This window comes from Vipera ursinii, assembly GCF_947247035.1.
Source record: "Vipera ursinii genome assembly, chromosome: 3".
NCBI classification, from domain to species: Eukaryota; Metazoa; Chordata; class Lepidosauria; order Squamata; family Viperidae; genus Vipera; species Vipera ursinii.
The window spans coordinates 92,180,693-92,207,479 of NC_139516.1; the positions used below are offsets into that span (position 1 = coordinate 92,180,693).

General features: G+C 36.4%; 3 protein-coding genes across 4 annotated transcripts in view; 2 read left to right on the forward strand and 1 right to left on the reverse strand.

The window, feature by feature from the left end:
* Positions 1-3,007, forward strand: part of STXBP3 (syntaxin binding protein 3) — a 54,879-nt gene extending 51,872 nt beyond the window's left edge. Inside the window, exon 19 of the mRNA XM_083359434.1 lies at positions 1,222-3,007. Coding sequence (XP_083215560.1) covers positions 1,222-1,319 — 98 coding nt within the window. The 3' untranslated portion in view covers positions 1,320-3,007. The remainder of the gene's footprint in view (positions 1-1,221) is intronic.
* Positions 3,008-3,245: 238 nt separating this feature from the next.
* AKNAD1 (AKNA domain containing 1) lies at positions 3,246-18,369 on the reverse strand. Its single transcript, XM_083360252.1, has 14 exons — positions 17,383-18,369; positions 15,624-15,683; positions 13,962-14,103; positions 13,694-13,836; positions 13,534-13,593; positions 11,935-12,068; positions 11,041-11,213; positions 10,838-10,845; positions 10,534-10,703; positions 10,155-10,243; positions 9,926-10,052; positions 9,470-9,570; positions 6,313-6,397; positions 3,246-6,022 (listed from the first exon to the last, which is right to left on the reverse strand). The coding sequence occupies exons 1-14, from the start codon at positions 18,364-18,366 to the stop codon at positions 5,845-5,847; spliced, it is 2,454 nt and encodes an 817-aa protein (XP_083216378.1). The 5' UTR covers positions 18,367-18,369; the 3' UTR covers positions 3,246-5,844.
* A 5,078-nt stretch (positions 18,370-23,447) lies between these two features.
* Positions 23,448-26,787, forward strand: part of GPSM2 (G protein signaling modulator 2) — a 31,492-nt gene continuing 28,152 nt past the window's right edge. The window contains exon 1 of one of the 2 annotated variants that reach the window (XM_083358502.1): positions 23,448-23,791. The gene's annotated coding sequence lies outside the window, so the exon portion shown is untranslated. The remainder of the gene's footprint in view (positions 23,792-26,787) is intronic. The other variant, XM_083358501.1, reaches the window with a different exon arrangement.

The following is a 26,787-nucleotide window of genomic DNA, read 5'->3' on the forward strand; positions in this document are numbered from 1 at the left end:
CCGGCAGGTGGTATGTGACCATCCTAGAAAAGTGGTAGCGGGGGAGGGGAATGAGCTGAACCGGTGGCAGCATCGCACAAGCCTGAGCAAGAGATGGTTGGAGCTGCAGGGCTGTCAGGGCTCAGCAGAAGTGCCAGGATCAGCACCAGGCTCTAGCTGGAGCTCGGCGCTGATCCTGGCGCTTCTGAGCCTAGAAGAAGCGCCGATCAGCTGGAATGTTGCAGCATCTCCAGGGTCTTGTGATTTACTTTCAGATGCTTGGCAACTGATTCATATTTATGATGGTCAGTGTCCCAGGGTCATGTGAAGTGACCAAAAACTGCTGCAACCACCCAGCAGACGGGGGCAATAAAAACCAAACACCCCCCCACCTCACCCCCGCTGCCAATCCTCAACAGAAATGCTCACAACAATGAAAACCTCGGACAGGAGGAAGAGCGCCGCCAGGTGTCTTGCTTGGCTGTGGCTTGGGGGGCACTTTTTTCAGTGCCTTTGTAACTGAACAGTCACTAAGCGAACTGTTGTAAGTCAAGGACTACCTGTACTTCATCACTTTTTTCTTTCTTTTTTTGGTCATCAAGTTTTTGACACCTTGCTAGGCAACTGGTGGTACTCGGATGTTGCCATATCCTAAAAGTGGTACAATGGGTGAAAAGGTTGAAAAGCCCTGGCATAGGGAATAAAGCTATTGCATAATAGGATAGTCCTGCTAGAAATACTTCAAAACCTCCTCCCAGAGTGGAGCAACGGAAACAGATCGTGAAGTGGGTGTGTGTGGGTCTCTAACAATGCTTTGAGCTCTAAGCACATAGCGCTTATAAGCAGCATCCTGAATACCAGGGAGCCAGCTTCCTATGATCTTCTCGGCTGTCCTTACCAGTCTCTCAATGGACTTTCTATCTGAGGCACTGCTGCCGCCAAGCCAGACAGTGATGCAATTTTTTAAAATGCTCTCAATTGTGTCTCTGTAAAAAAAATGGCCAGGACAGAAGGAGAAAGATGTGCTCTCCTCATCAGATACAGGAAATGCAGACACTGGTTTGCACCCTTCACTAAGGATGAGGTGTGGAGAGACCAATTCAGATTGTTTAGTTATCTACACCCCCAGATACTTAATACTGTTCACCACCTGTATGGAATATGACTATGTCAGCTCTTTCTAAAAGTGATGAGTTATGAATGTAGTAGATTACTGTTAATGACTGTATTTTTTTTTACCAGGATCTACTCACATTGTGACACCTAGAAGACTTCTGGATGATGTAAAAGCACTTACTGTAACAAAACCAAAGGATAGTGTGTATTTGAAAGATGAGTAGAGATCATAGTTAAACATTCATTTCTGCTTAACTTAACAGATAAAAAAATCATGCTATAGATATTATGGATATAATCTAGCTGGACATAAGCATTTTAAGGTCCTCTGGTTTCACTGGAAGAAACGTTAAACTGTTTTTGCAACTTCTTTTGAAATCAGTGGGTATTTAAAAATGATCGGTTGGAACTGGGTTGTATTCTGTGTAAATATTTTACAAATAAGTGTTATTTAGAATTGTGGGTTTTTTTAATTTGAGATTGCTGCTTTTCATTGTGGTGGGGAATGGGAAGGTGGTAAAAATGAAGTGCATGCAACAGCTTGTGTTTTATATTGTATTTGTGTTATACAGTAACTGGCCTTTTATTGTGAAATGTTCACTGTAGAGAATGTTCATCACTGCAACATATTACATTAAGACTTGGAAAACATATTTGTACATATGCTAATAATTTCAATAATAATGTGTACACTTTCTATCATGAAACATGTCTGTTTCTAAATATAAGGTTACAAAATGTTATGAAATTATGGAAGAAGTTTAAAATATAAATGTGTAACACAATTTCACAATTAACAGATGTAGAGCTACAAAATTCTATGCAACTTCTATTTCACTGAAAACAATTTGAAGTAAACTACAGATATAAAGTTAACTTCTTTTCTGAGAAATTTGATATAAATTTTAAAATATATGCATCTGGGAGTGCATGGATCTTTCTATGGTATTTGGATAAAATACAGATATGTAATAAACACTTTACCATAATTAAAGAACATTGGTGAATGTGTTGTTTCTAGAGAACCTTTAAAGTTTGCAGTACAGACCAGTTAGTCATTTCCTTCGCCTCTTTTTTCCTTGGAAAATTGCCTCACTGGAGTCTTTCAAACATCATTCAGTATTGATTGGAGCAGTAGAAGCAGAAGATGAAGAGTAATGGCACAAAGGGATAATTGATAGTTGAGACTTTCAAACTAATACAAATTGGATTAGAAGAGAAAAACATTGCTGCTTATAAGAGCCTTGGTGGAGCAGTGGGCTAATGCCTCTTTAAGTAACACCAGCTGCCTGCAATTATTGTAGGTTCGAGTCCCACCAGGCTCAAGGTTGACTCAGCCTTCCATCCTTCCGAGGTAGGTAAAATGAGGACCCAGATTGTTGGGGGCAATTAAGCTGACTTTGTAATAATGCCACTTGGGGGGGCGAAAGCCCTAATAAGCAGGCATATACATAGAATGAAGGCTACTGCTAAGCTTGTAAGCCGCCCTGAGTCTTCGGAGAAGGGCGGGATATAAATGTAATAAAAATAAATAAAAATAAATATTTAAATGACACTATCCTTCACTAGCACATAAATTTGGTAAATACAGTCCCCAATTTCTTACTAAAATCACTGGGTAATTTATTAATTTAAAACACATGTTTGATGGCACAATGGTTTATTATTTAATAATAGAATACGTCTTGGCTGTCCATTGCTACTTGTTTGGATCCCAGTCCTTCCTGGTGTGAACAGGAAGTTGATGGGATGGTGCTAATGGAAATTAGTAAGATACCTCTGAAACATTGGAGGTGTATTTAAGAGGTGAATATGAGTACATGTATTGACTAGCTCCATTTATGAATGTAAAGTGCATTCAGAAAGTATTCAGACCCCCTTTACCTTTGTCAATTTTGTTGAAATTCATTTTTCTCATTAGAGTTGTTGAAATTCATTTTTCTCATTAATCTACACTCAGTACCCCATAATGACAAAGTGAAAACAGAATTTTAGAAATGTCTGTAAATCAGCGTTTCCCAACCTTAGGAACTTGAAGATGCGTGGACTTCAACTCCCAGAATTCCCCAGCCAGCTATGCTGGCTGGGGAATTCTGGGAGTTGAAGTCCACGCATCTTCAAGTTCCTAAGGTTGGGAAACGCTGCTGTAAATTTATTAAAAAGAAAAAAATGAAATATCACATTGGCTTAAGTATTCAGACCCTTCACTCAGTATTTTGTTGAAGCACCTTTGGCAGCAATTACAGGTTTGAGTCCTTTGGGGTATCACCTGGCAAGCTTTCCACACCTGGATTGGGAGATTTTCTGCCATTCTTCCTTGCAAATCTTCTTAAGCTCAGTCAGGTTGGATGGCAACCGTCAATGGACAGCCATTTTCAGGTCCCTCCAGAGATGTTCAATAGGGTTCATGTCAGGGCTCTGGCTGGGCCATTCTACGACATTCACAAGTTGTCCCTAAGCCACTCCTGTGTTATCTTGGCTGTGTGCTTAGGATCGTTCTCATGTTGGAAAGTGAACCTTCAGTGCAGTCTTGGGTGCTGTGGAACAGATTTTCATTGAGAATATCCCTGTACTTTGCTCCATTCAGCTTTCACTCAACACTGACCAGTCTCCCAGTCCGTTTCTGAAAAACACCCCCACTGCATGATGCTGCCACCACCAGGCTTCACTCTTGGGATGATATTGGGCAGGTGATGAGTGGTGCCTGGTTTCCTCCAGACATAACGTTTAGAATTGAGGCCAAACAGTTCAATCTTAATTTCATCAGACCAGAGAATCTTGTTCCTTGCAGTCTGAGAGTCCTTCAGGTTCTTTTTTTTCAAACTCCAAGGGGGCTTTCATGTGTTTTCCACTGAGGAGAGGCTTCAGTCTAGCCAATCTGCCATAAAGCCCAGATTGGTGGAAGACTTCAGTGATAGTTGTCCTTCTGGAACTCTGATCCATCTCCACATAGGATCTCTGGAGCTAGTCGGAGTGACCATCAGGTCCTTGGTCACCTCTCTTACCAAGGCCCTTCTCCCCCAATTGCTCAGTTTGACCAGGCAACCAGCTCTTGGAAGAGTCCTGGTTGTGCCAAACGTCTTCCATTTGTGAATTATGGAGGCCACTGTGCTCTTAGGAACTTCTGATGCAGCAGAAATTTTATTGTACCCTTCCCCAGATCTGTGCCTTGCAGTAATCCTGTCTCTGAGCTCTGCAGGCAGTTCCTTTGACTTCATGGCTTTTGCTCTGCTACAGCATCCTTTGTCAGTTGTGAGGCCTTCTATAGAGAGGTGTGTGCCTTTCCAAATCATGTCCAATCAATTTAATTTACTACAGGTTGACTGCATTCAGGGTGTAGAAACATGTCAGCAACAATCAAGAGAAATGGGGGGGGGGAACCACCAGAGTTAAATTTCAAGTGTTGTTGCAAAGGGTCTAAATACTTATGCCGATGTGATATTTCAGTTTTTTTATTTTAATACATTTACCAACATTTCTAAAATTCTGTTTTCACTTTGTCATTGTGGGGTTCTGAGTGTAGATTAATGAGAAAAATTCAACAACTGTAGAATCTGCAGCATAACAAAATTGACAAAAGTGAAGGGGGTCTGCATACTTTCTGAATGCACTGTAGATAACGTATTACATATTATACACAATATTTTATAATATTTTATTATAAAGAACCATTAACCTTTTAAGGAAACTGAAACAGTTTGTAATCTGACACAGAGGAAGGTACTACATGGTGTATCTTAGATGGTATGTGAAAATAATTAGATTTGGGCACAGAATTTAGCTACATCAAAAACAACATGAGAAGTTTCTTTTTCCAGCAGTCTTATTTTAATTTTTTACATATAGAGCTATAGAATATAGAGCTATATTTTAGACATAGTTTATTAGCCTTCAAAATACACTGTCAGTATTGATGAGCTATGCCACTGGATAATGTCTGAATTTTGACATTGGCTAAATCTTCTGAGACAGCTTGCACCATATGTTCCGTTGTTGTCTTCAAATTGTTTGCCATCTGTATAGCATTATTCAAAGTGCAGTTTAATATCTGTTAAAGACACGATTTCATAATCACATATATATATATTTTAACTAGTTTAAACAATCTTATTTTTAATTAGTCATTTGATTGATTGGTTCACATAGCTACCCTAAGTCAGCATACAATATAGGGCAGGGCAGTATACTTTACCAATAAACAATAAAAATTCAACAAAAACCACTTAAGTGACCAAAGCATTAAAAAAAACCAAAATAGCCACATACAAACACATACAGTGAAGTGCTGGGAAACCCCCCCCCCTCATCTAACAGATCATACTTGCTTCCAGATCCAATGCCTAAGGAACAAAACAGGATTTTAATTTTACAGGACTTTAAAGGCAGGGTCATGGCCAACCAAATCTAAGCAGGGATTTATTCCAACAGACATGTCTCCTGGGACCTATTAGATGACATTGCCTAAAGCAGAGGTCCCCAACCTTTTGAGCACCAGGGACTGGTTCCGTGGAGAGAGGTTTTTCCACGGACCGGAGGGTGCGTGGTTTTGTGTGCTGCCTGTATCTCGCGGATGGGGCTTTGCTTGTTTGTGGGGCCCGGTTGCTAGCATGCCGCGGCCCGGTACTGGTCCATGCACTGGGGGTTGGGGACCCCTGGCCTAAACAACAGAACTGAGAGGATACCAACTCAAAATTCTTAAAATGTCTGAAATATAATTTTCTCAAACTTTCTACCCACTACCAAAAAATATTACTTTTGTAAATAATGACCTTCTCTTACCATGCTATTTATGTCTTTACTTCGCCTTTTTCTCCTATTACTGACTGACTTCCTTCCATTAATATTACTACCAGAAAGATACTGTGGTGAAAGAATAATGGTATCATGTATCTTTGAACAGCGGGTTTGGGGAATGTATAGATTCTGCCTAAAAAAACAGAGCAAAAGAAAATAAAAAATGTTCATGCAGCAAATTCCATGTTTAATATGCAAAATGTAGAAGCCTAGCTATCCAACAATTTAAATCAAGATATTAATTGTGCACTATTTATCAGGCTGTTTTCAAGCATTTAAACACAACAGAAAAGACACCCAACAATTACAAATTTTTCCTTTTGACATATATATATATATATATATCTGCAGAATTAACGTTTCACCGAAGTACAAGTTTGCATAAATGGCTATTGATTGGTCCAAACTGTTAATAGACCTTACCTGTCACATAATCTGTCTATAAAATCTTCTCTCTGTTCTTCTTTACAAATCCTTTGTTGGGCAATGCTATTCTTTTGCAAAGAACCTGAAATTAATTATAAATAAATATTTCATTAAATAAACATATCAACAGTTCCTGCCCTAAATATTAAAACATTGTGAATTATTATAATGCCGTCTTTTAATTATTAGAAAAGGAGACCTTGAAGTTAGCAATACAATTTTTTGCTAGGAGATAGCAACTTATAAAGACTATGAAAGATTAAGGTATGTTGCTATGGAGACCTATATTACATTCTATGGGCCAAGTTCTGCTTTACTGTGATTGGACTTTTTCTATAGCAGTACAAAATACGATGCAACACAGGCAGATCTTGACTTATGACTGATCATTTAGCAACTGTTTGAAGTTACAACGGACTCCCAAAAGGTACTTAGGACATAGTTCTGAAGCTTTGATGGCCAGTCCCCCCTCTGTGGTCATGTGACTGCATTTGCAGTGGTTTAAAGCATCCCGGATTTACATGACCACAAATTTTTTAATGGTTTGCTGAAAACTGGAGTGTACAATTTTCTGCAAAAATGCCCCATAGCGAACAATAGGTTTGCTTAAAGACTGCAGATTCACTTAATGACAATTCAGTTAATGACCACCATCAGAAAAGGTAATAAATCATAATTCAGTCACATGATGACCCGCTTTGTAACCATCATGACATGTCTGTGATGGAAGGGCTCCATTATGGTCATAAATCGAGGACTACTGGTATAAACTGAAATGTAATTGTATAATGAGATTTATTTTTTTTGCTGCTATCTTGCTGCAAACTTGTGTTTCCACAGATTAGTTCTGTAAAAGGAAAGAAATCATTTGAGCCTGAAGAGACAGTGCTTAATCCAAGGGCACCCTCACGCATTGGTCTGATCCATCACTGGACAGCAGTCTCATCCAGAATAGGCAATTTACCATGATTGATGGCACAGTCATTGAAAGAGCCTCAATATTAACAATAGTATATTAATTAGTAATATGGCAAAAATTGGTTGTCATGACCCCCAGTTTATGCATGAACTGAACTGACTAATTTAGGCCTTTCCCTAGCTAAAATTATTATTTTAATTAGCATTCTACAGTGTCTTTCAGTTTGTTCGTTTTGTTGGGTTTTTTTGTAGTCATAATGCAGTTTTTAAGCAACGTGTACAAACCAAATAGGTTTCTTTTTAAAATGTAGATATGAATAGGTATATGCATAGATCCAAACTGTTAAAATACGATAAACAATAAGTCAATAAGTATAATTTTAATAGCCTAAATGGTTGTCAGCTATTTCAGGCTGGCAAATTTAAGCTCACTGGTTTTTTATTGCAAATGCACCAAAGCATTTAATAATATTCTGTGAATATTATTTAATGTTTCTATGAAATATTTAATATTTCTGTGAAATATTTAATATTTCTGTGAAATATTTAATATTTCTGTGAAATATTATTTAATAAGAAATAACCATGTTGAACTTGGTGCAGGTCATATACCAAGGAAGTTGTGGGTATAGTAATATAGAGCATTATTTGTGATACAGCAACAGGGTTGCAGCTGCCTATAAGCATTTGCAAAGGCAATCTATTGTAGATAATGTAAGAAATATTTTTGAGCTGCACTTTTACAAGGCTCAAAGGTAAGATGGTTAGGTTTACCAATGCAAATGCCTTTCTGTTAAAGGGAAAGAATCTTAAAAGGTAATTTGGAATAATGAATGGGATGTGATAAAAATTCTCTTTTGGAACTTCTGATTTGTCAGTTGACAAAGTCAGGACAGCAAGGCATTATTTGGCTTACCAAAGATTTCTTCATACCCATTTTTGTTAGCCCATTTATTGAGAGGCCACGGAAGGAAAAGTCTGTCTTTTTTATGTGGAATTAAATTTATCACTAAGAACAAGCTGATCCAATGAATCATTTCTGTGATTTAATTTCAATTGGTATCGTAAATGACGTGTTCTGTATGTCTGTAGCAGGAACCCTAATTCATTAAGAGATTGTGGATAAATCAACGGACATGGAGAATTACTTTACTTTGTCTAAATGTTTGGTGTTTTTATAAGAGAGAAGCAATTTCCTAAACGCAGTTCTGATATAAGAAATTTGTTCTGACCTGAAGATTGAAGAAATTACCACAAGGTGTTTTTTTAATATACACTAGATTCAAGGCCATCTGAAAATCCCAACCCTCTCTTCTACTTCTGATGGAGAGCAACTTTTTGAGAGGCTAAAGAAACTCCCATCTTACTTCAACTGAATTTAACCATCCCAAGAAGAGGAAGTAACAGAAAAGTTCAGGGGCGTTATCGTTTTAAAAGCTGGGAGGCTTGTGATTGGCTCCAAATTTATCCTACAGCAGGACAATAGCCCCAAACATACAGCCAGTGTCATTAAGAACTATCTTCAGCAAAAAGAAGAACAAGAAGTCCTGGAAGTGATGGTTTGGCCCCCACATAGCCCTGATCTCAACATCATCAATTCTGTTTGGGATTACATGAAGAGACAGAAGGATATATGAGACATCCTACATCCACAGAGGTTCTGTGCTTAGTTCTCTGAAATGTTTGCAACCTTGAAGGAACCTTGCCGAGTTCCTTCAAAAACTGTGTGCAAGTGTACCTAGAACAACTGATACTGTTTTGAAGGCAAAGGGTGGTCACACCAGATATTGATTTGATTTGGATTTCTCTTCTGTTCATTTACTTTCCATTTTTGTTAATGAATAAAAATAAATTAACGCTTCTATTTCTGAAAGCATTCTTAATTTACAGCATTTTTGCACAACTGCCTAACACTTTTGCTGTATATAATAAAGTACTGTACTATATATAATAAAACTATTACTGTATATAGCAAGTACTGTATATCATAACTGTGCAAAGCTTTATAAATACTAATAATATGCCCTAAATATGCCTGACCAATTGGTTTTAATAATATTTAAAAATATTGCTAGTGTTCATATCTGACTGGATATAGCTCAGTGATGAAAAAAGTGCACACTTCATTTTTGAATCACTCTCATCTTTTCTGACTATATATTTCACATTTGAGCCCTGGCATGGAAAACGTGTTAGAGCTTAAAACATGAGATAAATGAAGCTTTGTTTTACATACCTGTTACATCTAAATCCACTGGTTTTCCTTCAGAGAAGATTGGAAATCTTTCACAATCAGAATGTCCTCTAGTTCCTTTTCTGTATTCTGTTGTTTTATTTCTACATTAAAAAGAAAATATAACATTGACTTAATTGAAATTTAGCAGCAAACATGCAGGTAATGATGCAATCCCATGCAGGCTTATACAGAAATAAATCTTGCTAATCTTAATGATCTTCCTAGAAAAGTTTGTCTTGAAATCTAATATTCACTTACTTGGGAATATATGACTCAACTGAATCATAAATATGTATATATACATATGCATACACACACATATATGATTCAGTTGACCTCATTTCTAAATAAATGTGGAGGCTTGCAATGTAAGTCCATAAGATAAACTACTCTGGGTTTTTTTTTGCATTTTATATTGATACGGATGCTGATTTGATTCATATTATACATACTAACCTATTAGAAGAACAGGAGCATATTTGTTTTCTTGATAGCTGCATTTTCAATGTAGGATGTATAATAATTTTATGCTTATCGGTAGAATGTCTCACTTTCTGAAGAAAGTTATCTGAAGTGGACCTTCCTATGCAAAATATTGCAGATTAAAAAACTGATTAGTGAGTGCTTCTTCTTAGAATGATTTAATTATTTATTAAAACACATGTTTATTTTTATCTTCTTCTACCTTGTTCATTCAATAAAGTGAAATCAACCTCATTAGATTCTTTGCTCATTGCTAGAGCTGAAGATCTTATTTGAAGTTCATTTAAATTCCTGATGGAAATGAAAAGAAGATTAGTATTGTATAGTATCAGGTTACTATCTGATCCAATTTGAATTCAGTTTGATCGATATTCTGATACTTGGCCAATTGAAATATCTCAATTGGTAAGCCATTGTTAGTGCTTATTTTTCAAAATATAGTCTACTTTTCGATTTATCTTTGGAGAGTAAAAGTAGCCTATTACAAGTTTACTTGGAATATTATCTCAACTAAGTCAGAGGGAAATCCTTACTAAATTTAATAATTATCTTCAGTGATTATCGTAAAAGTTCAACCTTACATTTGCTGGAACGGATGGTTGCTGTCACCTTGTATAGATTTTTTATGTGCCTTTTGTGGAATTACTTCCACAAGATGGTGTCTATTCTTCCAATAGTTCTCATTTTGGGGAATATTGAGTCCTGCAACATTCCTTTTTGGAGATTCATTGGTACTTATAATCAAAGGACTCTAAAAGAAGCATAAGAGAAATATAGGAAGCATAATACATCTATTTAAAACATGCAGCAAATAAATGTATTGAAAGTGTTCTGTTTTTGCTTACAAAATGCTGATTGAGATTAAAGGTATGTAACCTGGCTCACTATAAGACCTGGATAATTGAGAAATTATTTTTGTTGAAGAAAAGGCTATAATTTTGAAATGAATTTTCTTGGTGAAATTAACAAAAATAAAACAAATCACTTATAAGAGAATGTCTAGTAAATGTCAGAAAATGATTTTTTTAATTCCTTTGAAGAGTACAATATATTATTTTTTTATTCCCTAATCAGTCTTTAAGATTCACAAAATACAGGATAATGGCTTACCGCAGAATAGCTTGAACAAAGAGAAGATGGGTGGGATCTGAGTGACGGTGATGTTATATATGTTGAGGAATATGAAGTGAATGTCTTCTCAATTTTCTCTTTGATACCTTCAAGGAGCATGCCAAGTTTAAATATTTCCCCTTCTACTTTTCTAAATACAAATACAAAAAATCCCCACCCAAAATTATATATAATATTAATTTTGCTCTGTTCTTTCATTATCAGATGTTATCAAATATAAGATATGGAACAATTGGAAAATATTGTTTCCGAGAAATTAAGAGATAATGTTTAATATTTGCCAAAAACAGTGATGTTGAATGGTAAAATGCAAAACTGCAGTCTGCTGTCATGAAAATACTAGTTAGATTAGCAAGAAACAATTTACGGTAGCTTTGGAGGAGAAAATTGGTAGACAGTTCTACAGAGAAACAAGAAGATAAATGGCTCCTCTACTTTGAAATAGTAATGGCATAGTTTTGACCTTCCAACTATATTTTTCTGTTTCCTACAGTTATTTAATTGTAATAAAGTTACCTGTAGAGAGTTTACCTCTTCTTCCTCCAATAGTTTTGTGACAATGGAGGGGGGAGGGTGAAGTGGTTGCTACCTATTCAGTTATTTTACATTTTGTTTCTGGACTGCTCGTACTTAATTATAATTACTACTTTGTAATTATAAAGTATTAAATATTTTACCCAACAGAAAAGATTATGACAGTAAATGCTGGATTTGGAAAGGCTTCAAATACATATTTTTAACTGAAATCAAGCATCAATAGGTTTTATTTCTGAGTACAGAAGATTGGATTACAATGTTAAAGCACAGTAAAAAATTAATAGCTATGTTATTTTAAAACTTTAATACTGGACCTGTTAGGATCAAATTCTCCAATATTTCTTGATGAATGCTTATGGTTTTGACGTTGCAAAGCACAATGCTTTTCCTTGGTAGCTACGTAATTATGTTCCAATTGCTCCAGTTGTTCTTTTAAAAGTTGCAAAAACTTAATTCAAAAAATAATAAAATCATTTAATTCCATATTAATTTTACTATAATACTATTCAATTAATAGAAATTGAAATGTTAAATGCATCTCAGATATATAATACCAATAATTTTGGAAGAAACAACATAAATAGAATTACTAAATCTGAATGACATTAAACTTTCTAAACTGATCACCAAATGCTGCCAAACATGACCCATGAAACTCATTCCTCGAGACTGTTATAATTTTGCTGCTTCAGTAGTTAAGTACCTCTTCTATGAAAATAAGCATGTGTTAAAATATCCAAATGGCACATTACTTTTATGCAGAATTCTGCATGCCCTTTTCATGCAGGAGACATCTATGCCCATGTAGGTTTCTCAGTCCAATTTAACAGAAGAAGAGGAACCATCACACAAAACATTCATCTGTTTGCTCTCTAGAAGTGATTATTGTGGTACAGTACCACGGGACTAGGGACTCTCTATATACTAGTCGTTTCCATTCTGTCATACAAAACTATACTGAGTGCACACTTAAAATATACCATTTTGTTAACTTCCAACACAGGATACTCAAGTCATAGTTGTGTTCACCCATTTACTTCACAAAATGTACTCAATAAATTAGCTTCACATATCGCAGTATTCCGAAATGATAAAATCACTCAGTATTGCTTATATGGGCAGAATTCTGAATCCAAGAGCAATTCTAACTGCCAAAGGCAGTGTAGGAAGACTGAGATGGAATGAAATTGTTGTGTTGTTATGTGAATAGGGACTGCTATATTGATAAATATTTCCCTATCATAGAATACCAAATTCCTATAACAGCTGAAACAGGGTATATGAAGGAAAAAATTGAATCCAGAGCTTCCTTATTTCTCTGATAAAGTCACAGATTATCAAATCTAAAATTTCCCTCGTTTGTTTCAATGAGAAAAAATTCAAAACACACCACTTTAAGTCAGGAGGAAATGCTGTATGTCAAGGCAGAGAATAAATTGGTATGAGAATGATGGGTCTCTGCCATGTAACTTTCTCTTCAGCCTAGAGTGGCTTAATAAATTAAACTTAGTTCTTATTAAAAACACTCAGATAACAGAATAATAATGTTGGAAAGGACCTTGGAGGTCTTCTAGTCCAACCCAGTGCTTAGGCAGGAAACCCTATACCATTTCAGACAAATAGTTGTCCAATCCCTCCAATATTGGAGCACCCACAACTTTTAGAGGCAAGTCATTCCACTGATTGTTCTGTCAGGAAATTTCTCCTTAGTTCTAGGTTGCTTCTCTCCTTGGTTAGTTTCCATCCATTGCTTTTTGTCCTGTATTCAGATGCTTTGGAGATTAGGCTGACCCCCCCCACCCCTTCTACGTCATGATCTATATATCATGATATATATATATACACATCATGTAGCTGGATAATCATCAAATGGAGCTCCTGTCTTTTAAAAATATATATAAAATTGAATTTACCTGAAGGTGTTCTTCTACTGAAAATACATTCTGTTTAATACACCCAGAAAATATTTCAACCTTTAAAAAAGGAAAAAAAAATACATTGCACTTGAACTTGCAGATGAGATGTTAAAATAGGCCAAGTTCCAAACATTTAAAAATTAACACGTGGCATTACATTTGCTTTCAGCTCTTCAGTCTGTTTCTTTAATATCTGTTCCTTGTCATCTGTTACATTTTGCAGAAAAGGAGTGTTCACAGATGGTTTTCTTACTGCATTAGCTAACGGTAATGAAGAAGTTATATTGTTAGACTGTGATTCTACAAAGCAAAATTAAAAAGATTAAATAAAAGCTCTGGAAAATTTTCTCTAGACAATAGTATACAGAGTACAACAAATTAGGAATAGCAACAACTTGCTTTTTGGTAAAGCCTATTTAAAGTACCTGAATGAGAGAATTGGGAAATATCAAGCATGTGCTCCATAGGAATGGTTACAGGAGAAAATGCAGGCATTTTGGAAGCTATTCCCGTACTTTGTGCTGGAACGCTAAGTTCTGCTGTATGTGAATTTGAACAAGGAGGTATCTGTGAAAATATACATGTTCACTGAAAAGTGCAACATTAACAATAGAAAGCATTCACTTGTCTTTCTCAGTTATCCCATCCTTTTAGTAGCCTCAAACAATAATTTTGTAATTTGAAAAAAACAATTTCTAAACATTACCATATTTTCATTACTCTAAATATTTATATACATCCTGCAGTAAAATCTCATAGATAAAACATAATCAGTAGCCAGCTACTAAATCAGGAGACAAAATAATGTGTTAAAAACTTCTAAACATTACCACACTTCGTCACTAAAAATTATGTGCATCCTTTAACAAAACTTTGAATATCCTAAAAAACAAGGCAACCGCATAGATAAAATATTTCTAAAAATAATATAAGTCAGGGAAAAATACATTAGGGAATCAGTTCTATTGTCTCTGATTTCACAATGAATTTTGATCATTTTTTAATTTTTTTTATTTTAATTCCATTTATATCCCGCCCTTCTCTGAAGACTCAGGGCGGCTTACAAGCTTAGCAGTAGCCTTCATTCTATGTATATGCCTGCTTATTAGGGCTTTCATACACCCCCCAAGCAGCATTATTACAAAGTCAGCTTAATTGTCCCCAACAATCTGGGTCCTCATTTTACCTACTTCGGAAGGATGGAAGGCTGAGTCAACCTTGAGCCTGGTGGGATGCGAACCTGCACTGATTGCAGGCAGCTGGTGTTACTTAAGGAGGCATTAGCCCACTGCTCCACCAAGGAGCAGTGAAATAATTGAAAGAGAAATATTTTTTTAAGACTAAAAGGTGTTGAATAGCGAAAAATAAAGCAAACATGTCTTTATTTGAAAAAAACATTTGGCGTAATTTTCAAAAGTAGGGGAAGGAATTAAGGGAATAAGGTAAAGTAGACAGTTGGGAACAAATTAAGGCATCATTTAAGACATCAGTGTTGTAAAAAAAAAAGAAAGAAAATGGATGATAACAGCTAATTGGTTCTTTATTTTTTCCTGTTCAATTTTTGAAAAATTAAATTTATAAATATATTAATCACAAACTGCAGCAGTACCAGTAACAGAAATCAAGAAGTGCTGAGTTGCTCCACAAAAGATAATTTGGCAATAGGGACTGAGGTTTGCAACAGTGATAGCAAGATGGGCCATGAATATTTCAAGGAATTTCTCTTTCCTTAAGTACATGTTGTGGACTCTTTATTCACCTTCAGAAGTGTGAGGTTATCAAATACACAAATGTTTCTTCAACTGTGATGCCTATTTATGGAAAATTCTCTCTAGGAAAACATACTTTCATCTATGTCAATATATTTTCATTGCCAGGAAAAACATTCTTTCTGAACAAGATTTTAATATTTTTGTATTCAACTTAATTTTAAATGCTCACTGTACCCTGGAATAATAGAATTTAGGGTTCGGTGATCTATGTACCCTAACATACAATTTGATAGGGCTTAAAAAAAAGAAAATACATTATATTTTTATTAAGTTATCCTCCATAATTAAATTAATTTCTTATTCTGGGAGATTTACCTTAGGACTAAATCTCAGATGATCGATATGATTTTGAACCTCAGCTTGTCTTGTCAGCATCTGTGGTTTGAAAAGGTGCAGTAGAACATTTTTGAATGTTTTAGTATTTTCAGCATAACATTAGTTGCACTGTTACTTACAATCATATAAGACAGGAGTCAGCACCATTTCAAGTTCCCCAAATCTCCTTAAATCTTGTGAGGGTTTAGCTATTTTACACTTAGTTCTCATGGGACCTTGCATAACAATGCCTAACTCTTGCAAGATTTCATACATTTGGAACAGTGTAGAATTAAAATGTAGTTTAATTAATTTTGGTTGGTTGCAGGTATGATTTTGGGGACTGATAGACACTTGAACATCCATGGGTGCAGATTTGCTGATCCATGTCATAGGATACTCAAAAGCACTCTAACTTCTAGGAGGCATATATTCATTAACTTGCTAACAAGTACTGCAAGAACTGTGAAGAAAAAAAAAGAATTTGATTCAGGAAAAACAGAGAGTAAAACACATCCCATTAGACAGGAAAACAACATACACTATATGAACTACTGAAGTTTTATTATTATCTATTAAATCTGTATGGCACCAAACTGGACAGATTTAAGGCAGCATACATTAAAAACTAAAAAAAATATCAGAGTGAAAGAAAATACAAAAATGAAATGATGTAATGGGAAAGAATATTAAAAATGTAGGATTAGAAAGGTAAACTGGAAAGTGAGCCCTTTCTAATAAGAAATATAGCTGAAAAGCTAGTAGGCTAATTTGTAGAAATTTGCAACATGCAAGGAGAGTCCTAAGCCAGTACATTGTCATAAATTAGCTACTACTATAATATTGCTAGAGATTTATACTGAAGATAATGGATTAATGATTTGGAAACGAAGTATTAATAGCATAAATAAATATAATTTGTGTTATTATGTTAAAGAACAATGACAATTATTTCCACTGCCACTACTGATTTCAAAGGCTGATTCCACGATTCTATGCAGCTATATACATGGAGGGTGGAGGGGAATTGCCAGAAAATCAGAAACTATCCTTAATGTGTAATTTTTGTTTGTTTAAAGTTGCATTGAATTTCAGTTCATTTAAATATTCTTTGGTACACATATGTCACACTGCATTTATTGCAGTATAATTGTATGTATAGGGACGCGGTGGCTCAGTAGGTTGGGACGCTGAGCTTGTCGATCAGAAGGTTGGCAGTTTGGTGGGTCGAATCCCGAGTGCCGCATAACAGAGTGAGCGCCTGTTACTCGTCCCAGCTTCTGCCAACCTAGCAGTTCGAAAGCATGTAAAAATGCAAGTAGAAAAATAGGGACCACTATGGTGGGAAGGTAACAGCGTTCCGTGCGCCTTTGGTGTCTAGTCATGCTGGCCTCATGACCACGGAGACATCCTCGGACAAGCGCTGGCTCTTCGGCTTTGAAACAGAGATGAGCACCGGCTCCTAGAGTCGTAAACGACTAGCACGCATGTGCGGGGGAACCTTTACCTTTAATTGTATGTATATTTATTAAGAAACATTATATTAATAGAAATACAAAGTTGGTTTAGGATTGCAGCCCCCCCCCAAAATAAAATAAAATAAAATAACCAATCAAGAATCCAGTAGAATCTCCCTGGCATTTAATTTAAATTAACAAATGTTTAAAGTAGGTTTTCAGCATTGATTTGGAGATCTAACTCAAAAATCAGTTATTCAGTTTATCCAGACCTATATGCAGACAAATCACTTTTAATCTACCTCTAGCTGTTGATCAAGATTGAAAGTTCCATTTTCTTCTCCTTGATTGCTGATTGTATCAGATTCCAAAAATGTCATTGCTTGTAGTACATCTTTACCAAGCAAATGTGTGGAAGATTTAGTTCTTTTAAATACAAAGCTTTCATTATTTCCTTTTAATTCTTTGACTTTTGGGGACATTTCAGAGGAATCACAATGTCTATAATGAGCTTGGTGTTCATTGGATTGGGGATGATTATGAACATTTTCAGCATTATCCAGAAAATATTGTTGATTTTGATACCCTTTGCAGGTAGAGGTATAATTTAAGACTTCATTCATTCCAGGTTCCTTTTGAATTAGAAATTGTGAGTTATCTATGTTGCAGTATTTGTTATTACAAACAACAGCACACTTGGCTGTTAAAGATAGCTTATCTTGAGTCAAATCCCAATTTTTGACACCTGAATTACAATTTACTTTCCTTTCACTATTCTTTACTTCTTCTTTTGGGGAAAATATGCCTGTATTTTCTGGAATCTTATCTGTTTTTAGTACTGTTTCATCAAAACTGTCAGTAAATGATAACTCCGGGATAGTCTCAGAATCAATTAGTTGGCATGTTAAGTCTTCTGTTGGAAAATGACGTAAAAGGACCTCTGACATTTTTGAGTTGGAAAACTCTTCATTTCTTCCTGAACTGCTAAAACCACCAACTTGTATTTCTTTTTCTGTTGTCATGGTAAATTCTATGTCATTTTGTTTGGTCAACAGCACCGTATTTATTTTTCTTTGAGACAACTGTTTTTTGCAGTTTGAATTTTCTTTTGTCCAACTGCTGCTGATAGGAGATGTCAATGTGGAAACAGTTGGAGAGACATGTTCTACAGAAATAAATTCTTTCAAATTCTGTGAATCACAACTATATTGACCTCTATCTTGTAGATCTCCATCATAAGGTAAATCTTCTTGCTCATTGTCAGTATTGTCTTCAGAGTAAAGCATATCAAATAATATATTCACTTACTTTTCATATAGTGAATGTTGTTATACTGAAATTACTTATATTTTGATCATATTCTGCATGATTTCAAGCTCTGTAAGATTTGAGAGAACAAGTTTAATAATCTGAGTTATGTATAACAACACAATTAATTCTTGTAAATCTTCCATTTCCTTTCTGTAAAATGTTCATAGACTCATGATTTGACATTTGCATTTGTTCCAAAGTCTATGTGATAACCCAAGAATCTAATTTGTGTTGAAAGAAAAATATACCTACAATTCTTTACATAGTTTAACTAGATGGTCAATGTCCTACTGGAAGTTTCATATTATCTATTGAGAATTATGTAATCAGAACAATTATATCTATGTCAAATAAATTACGGCTTCATGTGTGATTAAAATTAGACACATACAAAATAGTTACTGTATTCTGTATATAAAATTTCCTCCAACTTTCCTACTTTCTATATAAATCAACTCATTAATGTGTCAAGTTTAAAATACACCAGGATGACAAATTTTAATTTGGATATAGGTCATACATTATAAAGTGTAAACAAACTTAACATTAACATCTGCATGTTTTTTTAAAGAGACTTCAATCTTTTTTCCAATACACATATTCTCCAAATAATAGTCACTATGTATGTATGAGTGTATTTTGCTAATGACTTAAATCTATACAGAAAATAAGAAATTTCATTAGACACACAAAAAAGAGTAATTATATATACTCTATATATCAAATAATGGTAAATCAATAATGAATCGTTATACTTACATACTGTAGGAAAATATTTGTTTAATTTTCTAAGAAACAAAGATAGTCACAGCAGGCAAAATAAAAATTCTTTCTGTAATCTAGTTTAGTTGTAACCAAAATATAGGGCTCTTCTTTATTAGGTGTATTTTATTTTGTCAGTTGTAACTCTATACTGAACACAGCTGACCTGGAGAAGTACAGTATCTTTAATAATGCAACCATTCACCTTATTACTTGCTTCTCTGATCCTGCCATGATTCAGTGATAGCATAAAGGGAATAGAGTTAACAAGCCAACATTTTGAAACCCTGGTGAGAAAATCAAATTCAGCTTAATCTATTTATCAACGGTTTATTTTCACTGGGACTGATTATGATGTGTTTAGAAGTGAAACATAACATTTGAGGTTCTCATGAACATGTCTACCTGCACTGTAAGGACTTTAAATAATTTATAAGAGAAGGTATGTGCAAATTAATTATTTACTATTACTCCAGTCACCATCTGGGACTGCTTCCTAAGATCATGAGCAGAAATGGTTTGCATACTAAAAAGCACATTACCAACAGAGGTAAGGACAAAGTAACACACCTGTTCCCATTATAATGGGTCTCCCATAAAATTTTCTTCTGCATAAGCACCCTGTCTTCCCATCCTTCCCTCTACTTCATTCCAATGTATTTAACATTGCCTCAGTAAAGATACTTCATGCATCTGATGTAGTGAGCTGCAGCTAACAAAAACTTCTGTCTTACACTAAAATGTGCTATTCTTAAGTTGTTACCACGTTCGTTTTGATTTTAGGCACAGCTATAAACTCTCTTCCTGCATTTATCACTGGTTGGTTGTTCTTCTGCAAAATAAGCTCATAATTGTAACTAGCATTAAAAATGTGGGTCAACAAAAGAACCTTATTACTGTGTTGAACCAAAAGCACAACAAGTTCATGAGCTTGAGAAATGGCCTCTCTGGAGAGGCTTTCCCAAAATAAGCACCAACCATGAATGTGCAAGCCAACAGAAAGGCCAAACATAAACTGGTAAAAAAACTTACCTATATAATAAACACTGGTAAGTATTAATACTGACAATCCTATTGATACAGTATTTTTTAGTAATCTAATTCCTAAAGATATAACTGTAACACACAGACAGACCTCTTTTTGGCCATTTTATGAGTGGTATACCTAACACCAGGTACAATTTTTTCCCAAAGGGGAAAGTAGCAATGTGACAAATGTACAGCTGTTATGGGGCAGTTTTACTGTAACATAAAGTATGAAATAAGCCTTGCATATACACTTATTTACACAGAGTACAATAGGAACAGTCTCATATAGAGAAGAATGAAGTAAAAAAGGTAACTGCCTTGCACCTGTGCATACATTTTCTCCCTTGGAATGTTTAGCAGAAAAAAATATGCTGATTATATTTGCCACTATCCAATACATACCCCATATACAGATAAATTTTCTGTCACCACATGTAAATAGGGTAGCCCTTTTCATCTGAAGGAGTGTTTTAGGAGTTAAAAGATTTATTTCTTAACAGTTACGTTTTTTCTAATTAAAGAGCAAATGAAGTTTTTTTTCTTTCACAAATGAAGGCATATCCCAGGATTATGTTTTCTTTCAGCTACATTTGAAAAAACTTAAATTCCTTTCAATTCATTATTAATATTTCAGATACCAAGCTCATATACACAGTGAGAAACTGATGGCTGTGAACTTTAAGGAACCCCAATATTTAAATCTATTTGTATGTACTACTGCTAAGCTTGTAAGCCGCCCTGAGTCTTCGGAGAAGGGCGGGATATAAATGGAATAAAAATAAAATAAAATAAATAAATAAATAAATGTATATATTGTTGGGCAAAAATATACTGACTTGACAAGAGATCAGGAAATTTTATCTATCCCTACGTGAAACATGGGGAGTGTTCAAAAATGCTGAATCAGGATTTGTTTATTAGGCATCATAGGTAAACTGATAAAAAGCAAATTTCAGAAACATTAAATTCCCAGTGAAATACTTTAAAAGGTATTAGTAATTTATGTTAGAAATGTAACTAATTTTCTGAATGAATGCGGAAATTGCATACAGTACTCATTGTAAGAAAGGATTGTGAATCTCTGGTATTTGTTTCATAGGATAAGAGTATTGCATGGCTGAAGGGGATAACAAATTATCTAGAATGTATGGCCTGTTCAGCATTTAATAATATGGTTCCCTTATATTAACCACACCCAAGCCATAGATATATTGCACGCCTACAGCAAGTTTTTTGAATGAACATGTTCTGGCTGCCAAGCAAGAATTAAAGATGATTTTCCACTCCACCTTTTTCTGGGTGAATACATTTATTCTGAAATAATGCCAAGAGCTGTTGGTGAGTAACTTTGTTTTTATTGCCCTACTCTTTCTCTAGCCATACCCACTTCATTAACGCTCTTTCTGTAATTTAAAACAAAAAAGAGCCAAAATCGAAATGCATCCTCACCTACACAGCTTCAGTGAACCCATTCTTAATCATTACTTCTGGGCTTGCAGAGCTCATTCTTAAAAATTACCGGTAATCCAACCCACTGGATCCGTGTCACTCATTAAGCCAAAATGTCAGTAATCTGGTGAATCAGTCTTGTCCAAACACAATATTGTCTGAAAATACCTCACAGGATTATTGTTGAGGAGAAAGAAATTGGACAATTCTATGTACATCACTTTGCATTCCAAGAACAGGCAGGATATGTATCTAGCTAACAAGGAAAGGCATGAATGTAATACAATTCTTGGAAGGTGGTTATCTACTTTCTAGAAGGAATTCTGAAAAATGACCTGATAGGTGTACTGTACTGTATTTATTTATTTAGGACACTTATTAACTGCCCCATCTTATAAGTTTGGATGGTGACAGCAGACAAAAAAGCCCTAAAGATATATAATGAAATCATCACAAAAGATATAACAAAAGTATGCATGCATAGAAAAACCCCATATAACATTCAGCTGAAACCAAAAGATAGTTTATAATAAGTTTGGGGGTTGCATATTTCTCAACATATAGGTGATTGAAAACATGTCCCAAAGAACTGAGGCAAGCATATGCACCTTCATTTGCAAATATATTAATTTTCTGAACTAGTTCAGAAATGGGAGGAAACGAACATTAAAGCATGATTTTCACAGGCGCTGCAAACAGCTTCATGCTCAAGATTCAGAACTACTTCTTCATACAAAGGTAGTCCTCAACGTACAACCATAACTGAGCCCAAAATGTCTGTTGCTAAGTGAGACAGCTGTTAAGTGAATTTTGCCTCACTTTATGACTTTTCTTGCCACAGTTAAGTGAATCGCTCTAGTTGTTAAATTAGTAACATGGTTGTTAAGTGAATCTGGCTCCCCCATTGACTTTGCTTGTCAATAGGTTGCAAAAATGACCACGGGAGCAGTCAGTTGCCAAGTGGCTGAATTTTGATCATGGGACCATTTGTTGTTAGCTGCGAAGTCGTGTCCGACCCATCGCGACCCTATGGACAACGTTCCTCCAGGCCTTCCTGTCCTCCACCATCTTCTGGAGTCCATTTAAGCTCACGCCTACCGCTTCAGTGACTCCATCCAGCCACCTCACAGAGGTGCTCCAATGGTCGTAAGTGTGAAAAAAACGGCCATACCTTACTTTTTTCAGCGCCACTGTAACTTTGAACGGTCACTAAATGAACTGTTGTAACTCGAGGACTATCTGTAGTCTACACTCTCCCTGTGTAGGAGCGACAGGGTTGCTCACACCAATAGTTAAAAAAAGTGACGAAAGGGGCGATCTATTCTATATTACACGATCCCGTCAATGAGGACCCAGATTGTTGGGGGCAATTTGTAATAATGCCGCTTGGGGGTGTGTAAAAGCCCTAATAAGCAGGCATATACATAGAATGAAGGCTAGTGCTAAGCTTGTAAGCCGCCCTGAGTCTTCGGAGAAGGGCGGGATATAAATGCAATTAAAATAAATAAAATAAAAATAAAATACACATAACTAACCATCCTTTCCTTTGTTGCGGACCCTTCCCATCGCCCGAAACCAACGCAAGGGAAGCTGTCCCTTTAAATCTCTCGAACATTTCCCACCCAACCCCCCCATGCCCCCCTCCCAAAATCCAGGGAATATAAACCTAACCGCAGGAAAAGCCCACGTGACTCCCAGCCCTTACGGTGTTCAAAAACGGAGAGGACGGGCCTCGTCGACATCACCCTCTTTTTCTGATTGGCCAATGCAAAAGGTGCCGAGGAAGTGGGGGGGGGAGCGTGGCGGGCGGAGCAGCGCCCGGATGACAGACGGACGGCGCCTTTAAACAAGAGAAAAAGGGCACGGCTGCGAGGCGCATGCGCTGTGCGGCGCGAGCGCGCGGATGGCCGTTTTTTTTTTCCCCTCCCACCCCCCCCCGCTCTTCGTCACTCACGGAGGCGGACGGGGAGCGCCCTTGGCTGGGGCAGGTGAAAAGCAAAGTGGGGAGCCCCTCCCCTTTCTGGGTCTGGGGTTTTTTTTTTCCGCGACGCTTGTTGTTGAGCTCCGGAGAGCGAGGGAGAGCGCCGTCCGCCAGCCACCCGTGGCAACTGAAATGAAGTGAGCGAAAAGGGGTCCCCTTCGCGGGCAACGCTGAGCCTGGTATAAACTAGGGAGTTTGGCAGCGGCCCGTTGGGTGCGTGGAGGGGAAAACAAAATGAGGGAAAAGGCAGGAGGCGCTCCCGAAGAGAGCGGGGATGCGGGAGAAGGGAGGGCTGCCTGTGGTGTTTTTTTTTTTTTTTTTTGGAATCAACACAAGTTAAAAAGGGGAGCCATTTTGAAGAAAACCACACCGGGAGGGAGGGGGCAGGCAGGGATTCGCGTGCCTTCGTTAGGAATGGGCTGCGTTTTGATTAGTCAGATGCTCCTCGGAGGTGGGGGGAATATGGTTTACCCTTACTTAGGGACATAGGTATTATCTCTGTAGGGCAGGGGTAGGCAACCTCGGCTCTTTTATGACTCATGGACTTCAACTCCCAGAATTCCTGAGCCAGCTTGGCTGGCTCAGGAATTCTGGGAGTTGAAGTCCATGAGTCATAAAAGAGCCGAGGTTGCCTACCCCTGCTGTAGGGAAACAAAAAAGTATGCCAAAATGGAGAAACAAAACAAGAGTATGTGCGCCTCGGACGTTTCGGTGAAAATCGCCGGAGAATTTTCTCCTGTTAATGCTGTGGCACGACTGATTTTCTTTGCTCTGCTCTGGAAATGATTTATATTTGTGTTGTCTTCTGAAAGGATTTTTAAAAAAAATTGGGCTAGGACACCCTGGCCTAGATCAGGGGTAGGCAACCTTGGCTCTTTTATGACTCATGGACTTCAACTCCCAGAATTCCTGAGCCAGCATAGCTGGCTCAGGAATTCTGGGAGTTGAAGTCCATGAGTCATAAAAAAGCCGAGGTTGCCTACCCCTGGCCTAGATGGATGTTATGACAGGATGTTTCTGGGATCCAATAGAAGTTTTACCATGTCCCTTGAATGGATTGCTTAATAGCATTCTCTTAGTATACGGTTCTTATTGTTTGATTGTAAACTCGCATAGAATTCAATTCTGCTTCCATTGTAAAATTGTATAGGGAGAGTTGTGCCAAAGTCGTATTTTCGGCACTTGTTTAATTTTTAGCAATTTGTAAAAACATTTTGGCTGGCAGATGAAAAAAAGATGATGCAGGTGAAACACAGATCTGATTTGCTATAATAATTTTGCTATTCAGAAGTTATATCTAAACCCAGTAAAGCTTGTGCCAAACCTTAAAGCTCTGAACTACCTTGTAATTTGTAATGTATACTTTTTATTCATTTTTTAAAAAAAAATGATAAAAACTAATACAAACTAAGAAAAAGAAAAAAACAGCCAAAAGTGCAAAAAATGAAATAAAAAATACAAAGAAGTACAGGTAGTCCTTGCTTAACAACCATTCGTTCAGTGACCATTAGAGATTATGACACTGAATGAAGGAACTTAATGAATTCTCTTGAAATTTTGGTCCCCAGAAAGTCAATAAGGAAGCTGGCAGAAAAAGGTTGCTAGCACTGCCACCTGCCAAGAAGACTCCCCTAGATTTCTGTGGGCTGGCTGGAGAAGTCCAAGCAGGATTTTGGAATAGAGTATTTGTAGCATGGTGCATTCGCAATTTGGATTTTGGGATGGATGCAGCGTGAAGTCTTTTTGCTGTCACCTCTCAGAAACGAGTGGAAGTCCTCTTTATCTCTGGAAGCTGGCCGCAGATGCCCCATACTACAAACATTCTGTGCTAAAATCCTGTTTGGATTTCAGGATAGACATTTTCCAGCCAGCCTTTTTAACAGTGAAAGGGTTGCTTGCTGGAGGGATTTACATCCCCCCTCCCCCAATAGGACTCAGTATGTCCAGCAGGCAGGTTAACCCTGGAATGGAAGGTTGCCTAATCATTTTGCTCAATGACTGAAGATTTCAGTCTTAATTGTCATAAGTCAAGGACTGTAGCTTCCAAACTTCTTTATAGCAGTTATAAGTCTGGCTACAAATTTACCTCTTAACTCTACGATTACAACATTCTTTCTATCATCTACCTTGTCCAATAACCAAAACCATAAATCCTCAAAACCAAAACAAAGTATTTTTTTTCTATTTTATACAAAAGAAATCTATAAGGGGTTTTCAGTCGGCAGTAAATGTAGTCATTTGTCATTTTTATTGTTTTTTTTTCTTATCAAAGAAGTCAACCTAGTTACCCTAGTAAGTTCCATCACCTTTACCAACTCTTTCTCTAATGTGGCTAATGCTGAATCTTGCTATCTCTGCAGTTATGCACAAAAATGAATTTCCTTGATTTTTTCCAGCTGTTGGCCCAACCACAAAAGAAAAACATCTGGTCTCAATTGTATATTAATCTTTAAAATCCTCTAAATCAATGTATGTATTTCTAATTTTTCTAATTTTTTTTATATGTCCACCAAAGATGATAAAAAGGCCCTTCTTGATGTTCACATTTCCAACATAAATATGAAGTGCCTTTATATATTCTAGAAAAACTTTTTGGTAACGTATACCAATGATACAGTCATGGCCGAAATTGTTGGCACCCCAGAAATTTTTCCAGAAAATCAAGTATTTCTCACAGAAAAGTATTGCAGGAACACGTGTTTTGCTATACACAGGTTTATTCCCTTTGTGTGTATTGGAACACAACAAAAAAGGGAGGAAAAAAAGCAAATTGGACATAATGTCAAACAAAACTCCAAAAATGGGCCGGACAAAATTATTGGCACAGTATAATATGGGTTTTAAGAATCAGGTATTTAAGTTCCATAGTATATTTTGATTTGTTCCCTCAATTGTGCTTTCCTTGTTTGACAGTTTCTCTCATGTGAATTGTCGTGTAATTGTTTATATTGCAAACCTTCAGAGTGATGCTAAAAGTTGTTAATAAACTTTAAGTGAATACCTACTTTATGCTACATTAACGAAATTCATGGAATGCAGTTGTATGGGCTCTGCATTTCCTCAGGCTTGTACTTCTGGATCATTTTTGAAGAATACACAATCTAAATAATATGCTGAGGTAGTAGGAATTGATGTTGTTAGTTTCCTGGACTACAGGTAGACCTAGACTTAGAAC

Coding starts and splice junctions, on each gene's coding strand:
- AKNAD1 (XM_083360252.1), bottom strand. CDS start 18,366: ATGCTTTACTCTGAAGACAATACTGACAATGAGCAAGAAGATTTACCT. Junction 13,837..13,961: donor TTCCCAATTCTCTCATTCAG/GTACTTTAAATA, acceptor TTTGCTTTGTAG/AATCACAGTCTAACAATATA. Junction 13,594..13,693: donor CTGAAGAGCTGAAAGCAAAT/GTAATGCCACGT, acceptor CCTTTTTTAAAG/GTTGAAATATTTTCTGGGTG.